The sequence below is a fragment of the Arachis ipaensis genome, chromosome B7 (assembly GCF_059453495.1).
Source record: "Arachis ipaensis isolate K30076 ecotype BB chromosome B7, ASM5945349v1, whole genome shotgun sequence".
In the NCBI taxonomy this organism is placed as follows: domain Eukaryota; kingdom Viridiplantae; phylum Streptophyta; class Magnoliopsida; order Fabales; family Fabaceae; genus Arachis; species Arachis ipaensis.
Window position 1 is genome coordinate 19,106,761 of NC_142442.1, and position 14,304 is coordinate 19,121,064.

The window sequence follows — 14,304 nt, forward strand, 5'->3', positions numbered from 1 at the left end:
TCATGTATCTTCCTACCCTTAACAAAAGCACTCTGTGTCTCGCCTACCAACTCTGGCATGATTGTTCTCATTCTCCTCACTAAGACCTTGGAGATCACCTTATACACACATCCCACCATACTAATCGGTCTGAAGTCCTTGATCTCTTTAGCACCCACAAACTTTGGAGCTAACGTCACCCACGTGACATTTACATCGTTTGGTAACTTAGCCCTTTGGAAGAAATTCATCACCGCTACAGTGAACTCATGGCCAATATCCTCCCAGCACCGTTTGATAAAGTTCAGATAGTACCCATCACTACCCGGGGCTTTAGAGGATTCACAATCCCACACTGCCTCCCTAATTTCCTCCACAGACGGCATCACCTCCAAAGCTACAGCCTCTGCTTCATCAATCTGTCTTACCAACCCATCCTGAAAGCCAATCCTCGGAAGAGATTCCTGCCGATACAGTTCCTTATAAAACCCTCTAATTGCAACCTTTATTCTTGTTTGATTCCGCACTAGCCGTCCATGAATCATCAGAGCATCAATCCTGTTATTCCGTCTTCTAGCCGAGGCAATGTTATGGAAGTATCTAGTATTCTTATCCATGTACTTACTATGCTGAGACCTGGACATCTGCTTCCAGTGTAGCTCCTTCCTAGCTCATCAACGCCTTCCTTCTAGCCTCTGTCGTACCATCATAGATTCCTTCACTAACCATATCATCCAGTTTCTAAATCTCCTCCTCTAACGTCTTCAGTCTCTTATCCATGTCCCCGAAATTTTTCTTGTGCCATAATCGTAGAGGACCCGTCAAAGCCTTCAACTTACTAGTGAACTGAGCATCTCCCAAATTTCTCCATTCACTTTTAACCATGCTCAGGAAACCCTCATGCGTAAACCAGGAATCCAGACTTCTGAAAGGTCGGGGTCCAGCATCAATTCTCTTATCCTCCACAATCAACGGACAGTGGTCAGACAACCCTCTAGGCCCACCTTTTAGTCGAACATCAGGCAATTCCTCAACCCACTCGATATTAACCAAGACCCTATCAATCTGACTGCAGACCGACCCCTGAACCAAGTGAACTTCCTATCATTCAGTTGCAAGTCCACCAACTGCATATCATGTACCCAATCTCTAAACTCTTCTGCTGACATCGGTAAACTACTAGCTCCTTTGCGCTCTTCGATATGTAGAATCTCATTGAAGTCCCCGAAGAAGCAGAAAGGCACATGACACAGACTCGCAACATAACTCAACTCCTCCCATACAACTCGTTTCGCGTCCCTCTCATGCGCCCCATACACCAAACAAAAAGCACAATTAAAATTGTTCTTCATCATCACTCCCTCAACGCACAACCATCTCTCCCCTTTATAACAGTTGTTGGCTTTGAACACCGAGGCCCCTGCCGACTCCACATACTCCCATCCCACAGAACTATAACCCCAGATTCTTGCAACATCAAATTTAGTAAAAACCTGCCTCTTAGTTTCAACCAAACCTAACATATTTAGCTTATAACAGTTCTTCAAAAATTTTATCATACTCAATTTGCCATCTCCCCTCAACCCCCGAATATTCCAACAGCTAAAAATCATTTAACAACATTTTTACTAACCTTATTGAGATTCTTTGGCCGACTTCTTCGTGCCTTTTCTTTTTGTTTTGCCATCTTTCTCTTCACCGCTAATTCTTCATTCTGCTCTTGTAAGATCGTCATAATATCCACCTCTTCATCATATAAAACAGATATTTGAAATATGGGTTTGTTAGAGTATTGCTTAGTTAAATATTTGGTTATTGCGTTATCTATGAACGTAGATTTTAAGCCAAATCACGTAAATTTTTCTTATGTAATTTTGTTCATTTTATTACGCTTCTACTTTCGCATCGATTTTTATCGCCTAAATTTTTAACAGTAGTCATTGATACCACTGACATTCTTCAGCAGTAGTACTTAGGAGCAAGGTCTAGAAAAAGAAGAAAAACAAGTCACATGGATCAAGGCATTGTGTTTTAGATCGGGCAAAAGCCTGAAATTGTCAAGACCCGAGTCTCCAGAGCAGTAGAATCTCCCTCGTTCAACCCTAATAAGATAAGTCAACTAGTAACATTTGATCGCAGATTCACTTCTTTCTCAAACTTTTTTATGGGAACTTATAGTTAGGTGCAAGAGAGTTAAGAGGTAGTTGAGTTGCTGTTTGAATTGTATGATTAGTGTGTTTTGGTTTATTAGCGTTTTGCTTTCTTATGCTGTGGGTCAGTGTCCGGCCCATACCAAGTAAAAAAAAAAAGTGTAGTATCTATATTTGATAAATTAAATAAAAAATGAACAAACTTCAGTTGGTCTAACAATTAGCTCATTAGTCCATTTAAATAAGTATCAGAATTTCGAATATCGTTTTATGCATGAAGCAACTGATTAGCTAACAAACCGTTAAATGGAGCTCTAATCCGCGATGGGTTAGTCATTGACATGTCGAATTAGAGATATCGTGAAAAACCACAAAAAAAAAAATTAAAGTATAAACAACAATAATTTGTTTAGTAAGACTGCTTTACAATTTTAAAAAATTATATTAGATTTTTTTATTTTAATAAATATAAATTAATTTTAAAAAATACTTCTAACTTTTTAACTTTATAAATATAAATATAAATTATTTTTTATTTACCAAACCTAAAATTAAGTGTTTATAATTTTAAAAATACAAACATCTTAAGGAAAAAAAAAGCCTTTACCAACTCAATCGCTGTCATACCACAAAAAGTTTAGTCTATATCAAAATTTGTTTATAATAACCAAAACTTGAATTTACAATTGGAAAAAAAATTAAAAACTGTTAATTAAAGAAAATTAATTACCTGACCAAAAAAAAAAATTAAAGTCGTAGTCAATATTTGAGAAGCTAAACTAGTATTTGCTAATCAGACACATTCTATGAACCTTAGAAATGAAATAAAGTATGATTAGAACGTGATTCATCTATGATAATGCAGATGAAGCTGGGATTCCAAGAAATCATGTCACCTTCAAATAACATATAAATGCACCGTATTTGATGATAATAATTGCGTCTATTTTGTTTTTTCCTTGGGCGTTAGCCCCTTGTTTTCAGTGAACACAAAAAATAAATAAAGAAAGAAAAAGAAAAAGAGTTATGAACTCAAAAATAAAAGATTCCTTGAATTTTTCTTTAATTATTTATTTATTTACGAAAGTTGAGGAAGCACAAGAATAAGATAAGATGAAGCTATCAGAATCACTGAGCAAGTTGCAAATTGCAACATCATCAACAATCAGCAACAAAAGAAGGTGAAGTGGATAATGTCATAATCCTTAAAGCTTAAACTATATAGGTAGAGGTCCCCACCACACACACACGGTGTGATTTCAGAAACCAAGTTTTATGAAGTGTCTAAAAGGGTCACAACACAACACAACTCAACTTCACCCAAGTGCTATTGCTATCTATTTTTCTCTCAACTGAACTCTCATCACTCTCTCTGGTAGGCCTTCATGTCTGAAAGTTATATGCATAGTTTCTTTCTCTTTCTTTCAAAATTCCCATGATTTTTTTTTCTTGGTATATAAATATATACAACAATTTTGGCAGATGAAGGATCTGAGTAGCTAGCTTTTTAGTTCTTACACATAATCTCTTATTGCAGAATAGCTTTTTAGACCATACTGAATCTATGGTTTAGAAGAGGAGAAGGTGAATGGCTCCTTTTTCCCTTTTTTTTCCCCCTTGAATTTACTTTTGTAATTTTTCTGCATCTGATGCTTCTGATTTGGAAGTGGTGTTCTGTTCTGTTTCATACTTCATTTTTCAAGTTTGAGATTGATTTTTTTCTCTCTCTTTCTTTCTTTCCCTTCCCACTGAAGTTATATATAAAATTTGAGTCTTTCTTACTGTAATATGTTAAGAAATTATGTATGAAATTTTGTTTACTGTATCTATGAGCATATACTCAGTCTTGAGTTTCGAGTCAAACTCGAGAGTTCATCTAAATTCATGGAGCTTAGCTAAACTCGAATCGTCAAACTCAACTCATAAACTTGATTTGGGGACCTAAATTTGGATACTCAAGAACTTTCTAGTAAGTTAAGAGTTTGTTAACTTAACACCCTGATTCTTTAAGCCTTCAATCTGGAAACATTTATAAATTTGATACAGTTCTGCATAGGATACAACTGATATAACACTAATTGTGGTGTGGACTACTTGGAAAAATTGAATTATCCATAGGTTTTGGGTAATAGATTTCTCATCAAAACCACATCTGAATTTTGCTTTTAGTGGATTGACTTATATGCATGTATACTTTGTTTCTTGTGATATGTGTATAATTCTTTGTAGATCTTATAGCTATGTAGTTTTGTTCCATTCATATGTGCTTCTATAGGCTTAAGCTAATTGCAGTGTAAGCTTGAGAATCTAAGAGTTGTTATTTGGTTACTAGACTCTTAAAATGCAAGGAGGATTGCGAGTGTTCTTATCACAAGGAAGTGTAGTAAAAAATGCTGTTTTGCAAAGAATCCGCATGGCAAGTCCCCTACTGCAGCCAGTTGGCTTTTCACGGTCTGAGTCCGGCGCGCCTTCTCGGATGGAAGAGCAGGGTTTCGAGAGCACCACAGTTGCAGACATCTTGAAAGGGAAAGGAAAAAGTGCAGATGGATCCTGGCTTTGGTGCACCACAGAAGACACCGTTTATGATGCTGTTAAATCGGTATACATGCTTGATATTGTTTTCTTTTTCAAAGGATGTATAGATGTTTACACAGAATTGATGTATTTCGCTATACCGGTATACAGATGACACAAAACAATGTTGGAGCTTTGGTTGTGGTGAAACCTGGTGAGCAGAAATCAATTGCTGGAATTATAACAGAAAGAGGTACATGTGCTTTGATAGAATATGATTTGGTGTCAATTTGTATCAATATATTCATGGATAGTCCAATCATCTTGTTGCCATCCAGATTACCTCAGGAAGATCATTGTTCAGGGAAGATCATCCAAGTCCACCAAGGTTGGGGATATTATGACTGAAGAGGTATAAACTGTTGTTCTTAATTTCCGTACAATACAATCAACCCATTGAAAACTTGGTAGTATATATTATTGTTTGTTGATTCAGCTACCATTGATGATATTAAGAATCATTACGGTTTCTGCAGAACAAACTTATCACGGTCACACCCGATACAAGAGTTCTGCGAGCGATGCAACTGATGACAGGTATGCTATGTGCTTCTTGGTAATTAACATGAACAAATATAAGCTACTAGCTTATGTTTATTTTATTTTAATTTTTTCAGATAACAGAATCAGACACATTCCTGTCATTAATGATGATAGTGGGATGATAGGCATGGTGTCCATCGGTGACGTGGTTCGCGCCGTGGTGAGCGAGCATCGGCAAGAGCTTGATCGCTTAAACGCTTATATACAAGGAGGTTATTAGATGATGATGATGAAAATGGTTTGAAGGCATTCAAGTTGACTTGGATTATGTAATAAGGTTGAGGTTGCTTGAGTGCTTGTAGATATGTAATGTTTTAGGCTATAGAGAGTCATCTTTGTTTGCTTCTTTAATCTTGAACTTCCCTTCTGTTTTATGGATATAACTTGAATTTTCATGTTAATAATGACTACTGCATATGAATGCAGTATGGAATTCCGTTCTCTTCTGAAGCTTGTTTCACTAGTTTAGAAACACCCCCCCCCCCCTTCTCTTTTTTTTTCCCTCTCTTTTTTTAGGGTATGTCACACTAAAGAAACTAAGAAGCAGAGCTGACCACTCTTTAAATGAGATAGGTTAGATAAACAAATTATTTTTGTAATTAAATCTAATTAAGTTTTTTTCTTTTTTTTATGTCTCTTTCTTTAACTAGAACTTTTTTGTTATCAATCCTTAAGGTATTGGACTAACTTGATTAAATTTGGTTATTAAAATGATTTGACATATAATAATAATAATAATAGTTGTTTTATTTTATCAAAATTTATTGAAATTTTTAAAACAAGTTTTTCTAAGAAAATATAAGTTACCCATTAACAAAATAGGGAACGATGTTATTTTTTTACATAATTACCAATAAAATTTTTATTAATCTACTTTTTTTTTATTTATGTTAGAGTTTAAAATAATTAACATATAATATAAATAATATGAGATTAATTAAAATAATAATTTTAATTAAAATAATATTTTTTATCTCACAATCAATTGACTTGAATTTAAATTTAAAAAATTTACAGGAAAATCAAATAAGAGAGATTAAAATATGAGAAATGGACCAAATCAATATATATATATATATATATATATATATATATATATATATATATATATATATATATATATATATATATATGTATGTGGTAGATTTTAGTATGATTATATTATAGTGACTATGATGATTATGTCAGTGTTATTAAAATTAAAGTAATATTTTTTTATATTTTAATAATACTTTTTTAAACAATATCTTTTAAAAAATATTATTTAATAATAAAAAAATATTATTTTAATTTAATAATAGTCCTAATAAAATGACCACTTACATATAAGGCTAGCTCTTTAAAATAAGAGGAGAAAAATTAATTAAAGTTACCTAAAAGTCTAAAACATAGACTTTTGGTGGGTTCAAATGCCAAATATAGGTATAAGTATCGTCTTTGTAACGTACAAGTTTTGGGGTAATAATAAAGTCATATAAAGAATTCTAGAAGCAGTACACGTAGAAACTTCGAAGCAATTTTGTGATATTTTTATCCACCATATACAAAACCAAGTCATTCTGATAATTTAATTTAATTTAATTTAATTAATTTATTAATTTAAAAATTAAGAATAAAAAATTTTAATAAAAAAAAAAAGAAAAAAACAAGTTTAAAAAAAAGTAAATAGACTTGGTTAAAAAGATATCTTGTTCGCTTTAACATTTTTTTTTTATCATTTATCATTAGAAAAGTAAGATTGAGATGGTGACTTGCAGAACAGGCTAGTTAACTACAGACACAAGACACAACTGAGTGAACATGAGATTCTGCATCTTGGTTTTTCTCCTCAACATGTTTTCTGCTTTCAACTGCTTCTTCACCACCACTCCTCCTCCTTCTCTCTGCACTTGGTGTTTCTGTGATTGAAGAACAAAGAGTCTTTCTTTGCAGTGCTTCTTGGTATGAAAAAATATAATCCGTGCTCACTTTTTGTTGTATGACTTGTATTCTGTCTTTACATGTGAAGATGCCCTTTTTCCCTTTTCGAGTTTTGACCATTTTCTACTCCTTTTCATGGTTTTTTTTCTTGTTCATGGCTATGTTCAGATTACTATACTACTTAATCAATATATATATATATATATATATAACCAACTTGGATTGTTGAATGATTAGCTTACTTGTCCGCTTAAGTAAGTATTGAAGTTTGAATCCCACTTTTGTGTAGGCAGCATCAAACTAAAGTTTTTATTTGCGAAGGATCAGTACCATTGAAAAGTATATGAGTAGTTTCTAATTTAATTTCCAAGAAATTTTGTCATCTGGGTCATGCTTTATGTGTTGCCATAAACGTTAGTGCTAACCATGGTTGTCAAAGTCACAGAAGACGGGCTTCAAGAGTTGACAGAATATATATACACACGTGTGTATGACTAAAGAAGCAAAAGAATTGCTAGCTTCTTTACTACGGAATATGGAAGAATCAATTGAATTTTTATATGTAGTTCTTTTTGTTGAAAAAGGAAAGTCCACTTGCATTATTCAAATGAAGGATTTTCTAGCTTTCATATACATTGTGCTGAGACAACTGTGAACCATGTGCTTATTGTGTCTTTGATGCAGTTTGTTTTCTCATATGAGCAAATTTCAACAAGGGGGGAGCTTAATGAAATTCACTTCTTATTTTGGTTCTGTTTTCTCTTATGATCATGATATTGTTGCTAGTCCCAGCAAAGAAATCATGTGTCTGGCGTCTGTTTTCGCCGGCATCATCTTATGTCTTCTTGTAAGTACACCGAGCCGACATAGGACAAATTCGTCCTTTGAAATTTGAAAATTATTATTTATCTCTCAAACGACGCCATAGTGTCCTATCATAAACAATATTTGCATATCTAAGGACATAACTTTTAGAAATTCTTGTAAGAAATTCTGAAGCTTGATCCTTTCTCTTGGTTCTTGAAGGTGTATAGATCAAGTGCTGTTTTGAGTTCTCTATTGTTCAATAAGGCATATGGCAAATTGAGCACTATACAGAAAATCGAATGGAATAACAGGTGAAATGCCTTGCTCATAATTATTATTCGTGTTTGAAATTATAATTATTTATATAAATTATTTACAGTTTTTTTTAATGCAGGGGAATCTCTACATTCCATGCTCTTTTTGTATCATTTGCTTCTTTTTACTTCCTTATCATATCAGACATTTTCAAGGATGGTTCACATGAAGACCTAATTATTAATAGGTCATCAACTCTTACAAATACAGCATTGGGGGTATAAGCAAAATTTGATTTTGGTCTCATATCAATATTTTTGGCAGATATATTGATATTTATGGCAGTTGGCTTATTTGTTCCTTTTTATGTTTGTACAGATTTCTCTTGGTTATTTTGTAACAGATCTGGTGATGATTCTTTGGCATTTTCCAGCATTAGGGGGTCTGGAATATGTAAGTTGAAACTTCAAAGATACAAGCCTGCAAAATGCTAGTTATTGTTATGTTAATACATGATATGATGCATAGAAACATATGATACAACACATTTAAATACGTGATAGCTGATTTGGTGGCTGATTTTTGGTATGCAAATAGTATTTTTGTTAATCAAATGACGAATTTTATACGAAAGGACTAATCTGTCATCCTATTTTCAAATAGTGAAGGATGAATTCACCATTGCTTACCCTTATTTTTAATGGCTAACCATCTTCATTCATTTACATTTAGGTTCTACACCATGGGATATCCATGCTTTCAATTTTAATATCTCTGCTAAGTGGTCAAGTTCAAGTCTACATACTAATGGTTCTTTTTTCTGAGAGCACCACTCCATCTATAAACCTAAGATGGTAAATCTGTTATTCAGAAATCCATTTAATTTCTCATACTTTGTCAATATTACTAATTGCATTAATTACATATATAGGTACTTGGATGTTGGTGGTCTTAAGAGCTCCAAACTTTATATTGTGAATGGCATTGCATTGTTCCTTGGGTGGCTGGTAATGTCCATTATACCCTTGACTTTAACTCTAATTCTGCCACCTTTAAATACTGTGTATGAAAGGTTGTCTAGTTGACTCTGCCATGCATTAGTTTAATTTTAGTGCTTTTTTAATGTATTTTTTACTTGAGATATGTTATTTGTACATAATTTTTGTGGGATATTGTGGCAACATATTCTTATTCAACATTGGATAGGTATAGTTCTATGTGGTCGCCACAGTGTCTCACAATTGTTATGTACATGAAACTTCTTAATTTTCACTAATTTGAATGTGTTTGGTGACTTGGGGTGGTTAATTATTAATCAACTTTGTGGCAGGTTGCTAGGATTTTTCTGTTTATGTTCTTCTTTTACCATATGTGGATCCATTTTGATGAGGTTAGCATTTGCCCTCTGATTTCTTTGTTACATTTGTTTCAATCTTCTCATATTGCGAGAATTCATTAGGGTCTGTTTGGCTCCTATTTTTATTTTTCAGTGCCTAATTTCTTTATATTTTGTAAAATAAAAAAGTAAAATTGATGATATAAATAAATGTTTTGTGCTTCAATTTTTTTTTAATTTATAATTTCAGGTGAAGGAGGTAAATGCTTTGTGCTATTACTTTATGTTTGTGGTGCCATCTGTGCTGACAATGATGAACATATTTTGGTTTTGGAAGATTGCCAAGGGTATGGTCAAAACTATTACAAAAGCAAAACACACAAAGAGGGCCTAGATCATCTTACTGCTATAAATATTCATAAACCATTGATACTACTTAGCTTGCCACAAATGTATAGACATTTGATTCACTCAAATGAGTTATATTCTTAATGATAGTTTCTAATCTGAATGAGGTGAATGCTACAGTGTATAAAAAGTAGTGTCTACTTATTAAAAAAGTTAAAAATTAATATTTAAATTTGAACGATATAAAAATAAATAATTTTAAAAAAATCAAAACTTACTATAAAAGATAAGTTAAGTAAAATTTAGGTAACAAATCATAGATACCATAGAATTGGCTTCTAAATAATATACTTAATTTCCTGTATTAAGTCATAGTTGATTTCAATTAAGAGTTTCTTTTTTTTTTTTTTTGGTATCTTTGTTTACATCTTTACTTAGATTTTAGTATGAAAAAAATTAAAATAAAAAAATTGATAAAATATTAAAATAAAGGAATAATTACTGGTAAATTTATGATTTTTATAATGTAAAGTCTCACTATTTTAATTCAAAAGTGATTAGATAACTTCACTTTAAAAAAAAAAATTAATCCTCTTTCTGAAGCTTGTTTCATTATTGCATAATTTTTTTTTTCCAAAAAAGTTTACAGATAAATTACATTTTACCGGAGATTAAACTATATTTTGTAAAATATGATTAATTTTAGTTTTTTTGGTCAGATAAATTACATTACTCTTGGCACCCAGTGTTTGAAATTGGTCCAATGGCCCTTATATCTACGTTTGTAAAAATGTTCATATCCTTATCCAATTAGAGTTCTAACTTTTTAATGAGTCCATGGCCCAGATGTCAAAAAAAGAAACTCAACTAAATCATCTAGCCAAGCTTAAAATTTTGAAAACGGATTTTTAAAAGAAAAACAACCAAATAGAAAGTCCTTTTTATGGAGTTTCTATAATGCTATAGTACGAACAATCAATGAAATAAACAATAACACTATATATTTAACATTATTTTTATGTCTTGTATGCAACCTTTTTTTTATCCTCTTTTGGAGTTTAATAACATTGAGCCCTTAAAAAAATGTATTACATTTTTTTTTTAAAAGTAAAAGCTCAACACTCAAGTGGAGCAAAGTAAGATAAAGACAAGAACAATAAAGGCATAACAACTCCTATGTCATCTCCTATGTCTTCCATAACTAAAGGACAGTGTTCCGAAAGACATCTCGGACCACCTTTTAGACGCGTCTCTGGGTACACTTCAAACCACCACAAGGAGACTAGGCTCTTATCGATACGACTGCACGACTGCCCCCTAAACTATGTATACTTTCGATCATTCAGTACCAAATCAAACAGCTCCATATCATTTATCCATGTTCTAAAATCTGCCGCCGACGCTGGTAATGTAGTTGCTCCTTTCCTTTCCTCCACATGCCAAATTTCATTAAAATCCCCCAAAAAACAGAGCGACACCTGACACAATCCTGCAATATAACTCAATTCTTCCCACATGGAGATCTTCTCAGTCCTCTCATGCGGTCCATACACTAAGCAAAGAGCACAGTGAAAGTTATCTTTTACCACAACCCCTTCTATGCACAGCCATCTATCCCCTTTATAGCAATTATATAGTTTAAAAGCCTTTTCATCCCATATTAGCAATAATCCTCCAGAAGTCCCAATGGAACTAACACACTCCCAACATGCTCTGTCACTTCCCCAGATACGCACAATATCAAATTTAGTTATTAACTCCTTTTTTGTTTCTATCAAGCCCAACATTTCCAACCTAAATTTATTTTTGAAAGACTTAAGCATACTAACTTTGCAGCACCTCCCAAACCCCGTATATTCCAAGAACTAAAAATTATTTGACCAAATTATTACACATCTGTTTACGATTTTTTGGCCGACTTCTTCGAGCTTTTTCTTTTTGCTTAGCATGTCGTCGTTTCATAGCGATTGCTTCATTCTGCTCTTGCAAAATAGCCATAATATCCTCTTCATCACTGCACTGAGCACCTGACTCTATAGCGAGTTTTCAAGCCTCTTTGTTCTCAGCCATCTCCTCTTCCCAGCTCGGCCTCTGTTCCTCAGAATCTAGTTTCCTACCACCATCCAATTGATCCCGCATCTCTGAACCTGAAAGTGCACCTTTCTAACTTGCTTCCTCTTGTCCGTTACCATTCCGAGTCGATACATACAACAAGATTTTTCCCTCCTCCAGCCCCAACCCGGACTTGCCTCGAAGTTGCCAGACCGCTTCTGGTGCGTTGCAGTTTCGGATTTTGTCATCGACATTATCCTGGCTCGTAGTTCCTGCAATCCACTTCTTCCTTGATTCGTCCAAGTTACAGGTGGTCCGTTGAGCATGTTTAGGCTCGGTGTTCAAAGCCATGTCCTTCCTCATAAGCCTTCGTTCACCCTCGTCAATGGTTGCTTCCTCCGCAGAGGTCATCTCTCCATCAAGCCCGCCAGCCACTGCAACCTGTGCACCCTCCTCCGTTTCGCGTTGCTGTTTCCAACAATCTTCTACCCAGTTATGCAGCTCGCCCCCTGGAACATTCATGCTTTCACGCTCCGGACCCGCGGTCAATTGACACCTTCCTTGCCGGATTGGCACAGCGGGAGACTCCCTTACCGTCGATGCTGGTTGTCCGAGAACCTGCTCGCATTCCTGCCGCGTCCTATCGTCTTCGTTGCCAACGCTTGTAGCCGCCTTGCTCATAGGAAACTGATTCAGGGGAGTTTGGTTCTTCCGGGTCAAGGTTGGAACCGGGACAGACCTAACCCGGTTTGGGAGTCCAGCCGCAGGCCTAGTCCAACAGGCCCTGTCCCTTATCCAACAATCATGCTTCATAATCACCTTATTGGGCCTATTATTTTCCTGCCCACTATCATGCCTTGTGTTATCACATATTTGGGAATCAAAATCTTCCTCATAATTATCAAAACCTTCCTCATAATTATTAGATACCGTTGCCTCCGAATCCAGATCCTTATTAATTCCATATGATCCCTGGAATCTTTCTTGTCCATTAATGCTGCATAAATTCCGTTTCTGTCATACGAATTTGAAATTTTGTAATTTCATTCATTTAAATCCAGACATGAAATTACCTTTATGTCCTTATCTTGTTTGTCGTTCCTGAGGGCTACCGTCATTAGCACCGCCGCCTGATCCTAATCCACCACCCTCCATTCACCTCCATGATTCAATATACCACTAGAACTTCCATGCTGCGTCTTTTCTATATTTATCATGTGCTTGTCTCCAACCTCCTCCTTACTTTTTCGGAAGCATTCCTCCCTGTACACCTTTCCACCCACTTCTCTTACAAGGACGTCAAAACCACTTGTCCCTATTGTAACGTGAATCTATTCGTTAATCATATCGAAAACACACGTATCAATTAGAACTTTACCCATACTAAAGGAATTACACAAATCTGTTAGATTATCGCACTCCACCACTTCGCCCCATTGCTCCCCTATCCTGCAAAAAGTATTCCTTGACTATGTATGTAAAGGAACTCCATAACACTCCAACCAAACTTTTCTAGACTCGCTTTTCTCAGTTTCGTCCCATCTCCAGACCTTATAAAAATATATAAAATTATTTTTATTGAAGTCAAAACCAAAAAAATAAAATAAAATAGAAAATGTTAATTAATTTTCGTATAATTTGTTCCAACATAAATTAAATGGTTTAATTAGATCTCATTCTTCCATATGCAGGCGCGTATTATTACATCAATGCATTTTTCTATTAGTTTTATTTAATTATGTGAGAAGAATCTTTCGATTCCATTTCCATGGGTGGCGGGGTGTTGTGTAATCCAGGCATCAGCCTTCTGCTACGAATTTATTCTTCACGAAAGTGCAATATATCATCTACAATCTATAGCCCTTGAAAAAAAAGAGTAAAGCTTAAAAAATTAAAAAGAATCAACTTTAATCTATAGTCCCAAACTTGAATTAAAAGAGGGAGCAGGAAGCTGAACATATTATTGGTGATATTCAGTGAGGCACCCAGAAATATTTAGTAGTGAAAAAAAATAATATAAAAATAATTAAAAATACATATTTAAAATTTAAAATATATTAATTATTAACTACGTTTTCAATAATTTAATTAACATGCTAAAAGTATGTTAATTTAAAAATATTTTAATATAATTATTATTAATACTAGCACCTTGTTAGATATTCTATACCTATCAAATCACATTTTATTGATTTTTTATGTAATACAAAAAAAATTATAGCTCAATAATTAAAAAAAATTTTAGAAATATAATTTGAATGGACCAATTTAAAATTTTCTTAAGTTTTTATAGTTGTGTGAGAGAGATTAATAAAAAAATACAAAAAAATAAATTCAAAT

General features: G+C 33.9%; 3 protein-coding genes across 6 annotated transcripts; 2 read left to right on the forward strand and 1 right to left on the reverse strand.

Annotated features, from left to right (window-relative positions):
• Window positions 1–720: 720 nt before the first annotated feature.
• On the reverse strand, window positions 721–1,502 carry LOC107606827 (uncharacterized). Its single transcript, XM_016308841.1, has 2 exons — window positions 1,122–1,502; window positions 721–1,080 (listed from the first exon to the last, which is right to left on the reverse strand). Exons 1-2 carry the CDS (start codon window positions 1,500–1,502, stop codon window positions 721–723), a joined length of 741 nt encoding a protein of 246 aa, XP_016164327.1.
• A 1,566-nt stretch (window positions 1,503–3,068) lies between these two features.
• Window positions 3,069–5,687, forward strand: LOC107609325 (CBS domain-containing protein CBSX3, mitochondrial). 3 transcript variants are annotated; one of them, XM_016311239.3, is made up of 7 exons: window positions 3,276–3,504; window positions 3,667–3,713; window positions 4,462–4,728; window positions 4,815–4,896; window positions 4,982–5,055; window positions 5,180–5,240; window positions 5,321–5,687. In XM_016311239.3, the coding sequence occupies exons 3-7, from the start codon at window positions 4,471–4,473 to the stop codon at window positions 5,464–5,466; spliced, it is 621 nt and encodes a 206-aa protein (XP_016166725.1). In that variant the 5' UTR covers window positions 3,276–3,504; window positions 3,667–3,713; window positions 4,462–4,470; the 3' UTR covers window positions 5,467–5,687. The 3 variants fall into 3 exon arrangements, with proteins under 3 accessions (XP_016166726.1, XP_016166725.1, XP_088348995.1); XM_016311240.3 differs by lacking the exon at window positions 3,667–3,713 and having other exon boundaries at window positions 3,069–3,504; XM_088492869.1 differs by lacking the exon at window positions 3,276–3,504 and having other exon boundaries at window positions 3,574–3,713.
• Window positions 5,688–6,972: 1,285 nt separating this feature from the next.
• On the forward strand, window positions 6,973–10,084 carry LOC107610014 (uncharacterized). 2 transcript variants are annotated; one of them, XM_016312083.3, is made up of 9 exons: window positions 6,973–7,187; window positions 7,851–8,013; window positions 8,193–8,284; window positions 8,368–8,506; window positions 8,607–8,681; window positions 8,961–9,082; window positions 9,160–9,235; window positions 9,559–9,618; window positions 9,815–10,084. In XM_016312083.3, the coding sequence occupies exons 2-9, from the start codon at window positions 7,864–7,866 to the stop codon at window positions 9,956–9,958; spliced, it is 858 nt and encodes a 285-aa protein (XP_016167569.1). In that variant the 5' UTR covers window positions 6,973–7,187; window positions 7,851–7,863; the 3' UTR covers window positions 9,959–10,084. The 2 variants fall into 2 exon arrangements, with proteins under 2 accessions (XP_016167569.1, XP_088349616.1); XM_088493490.1 differs by lacking the exon at window positions 6,973–7,187 and adding an exon at window positions 7,434–7,505 and having other exon boundaries at window positions 7,612–8,013.
• Window positions 10,085–14,304: the final 4,220 nt, after the last annotated feature.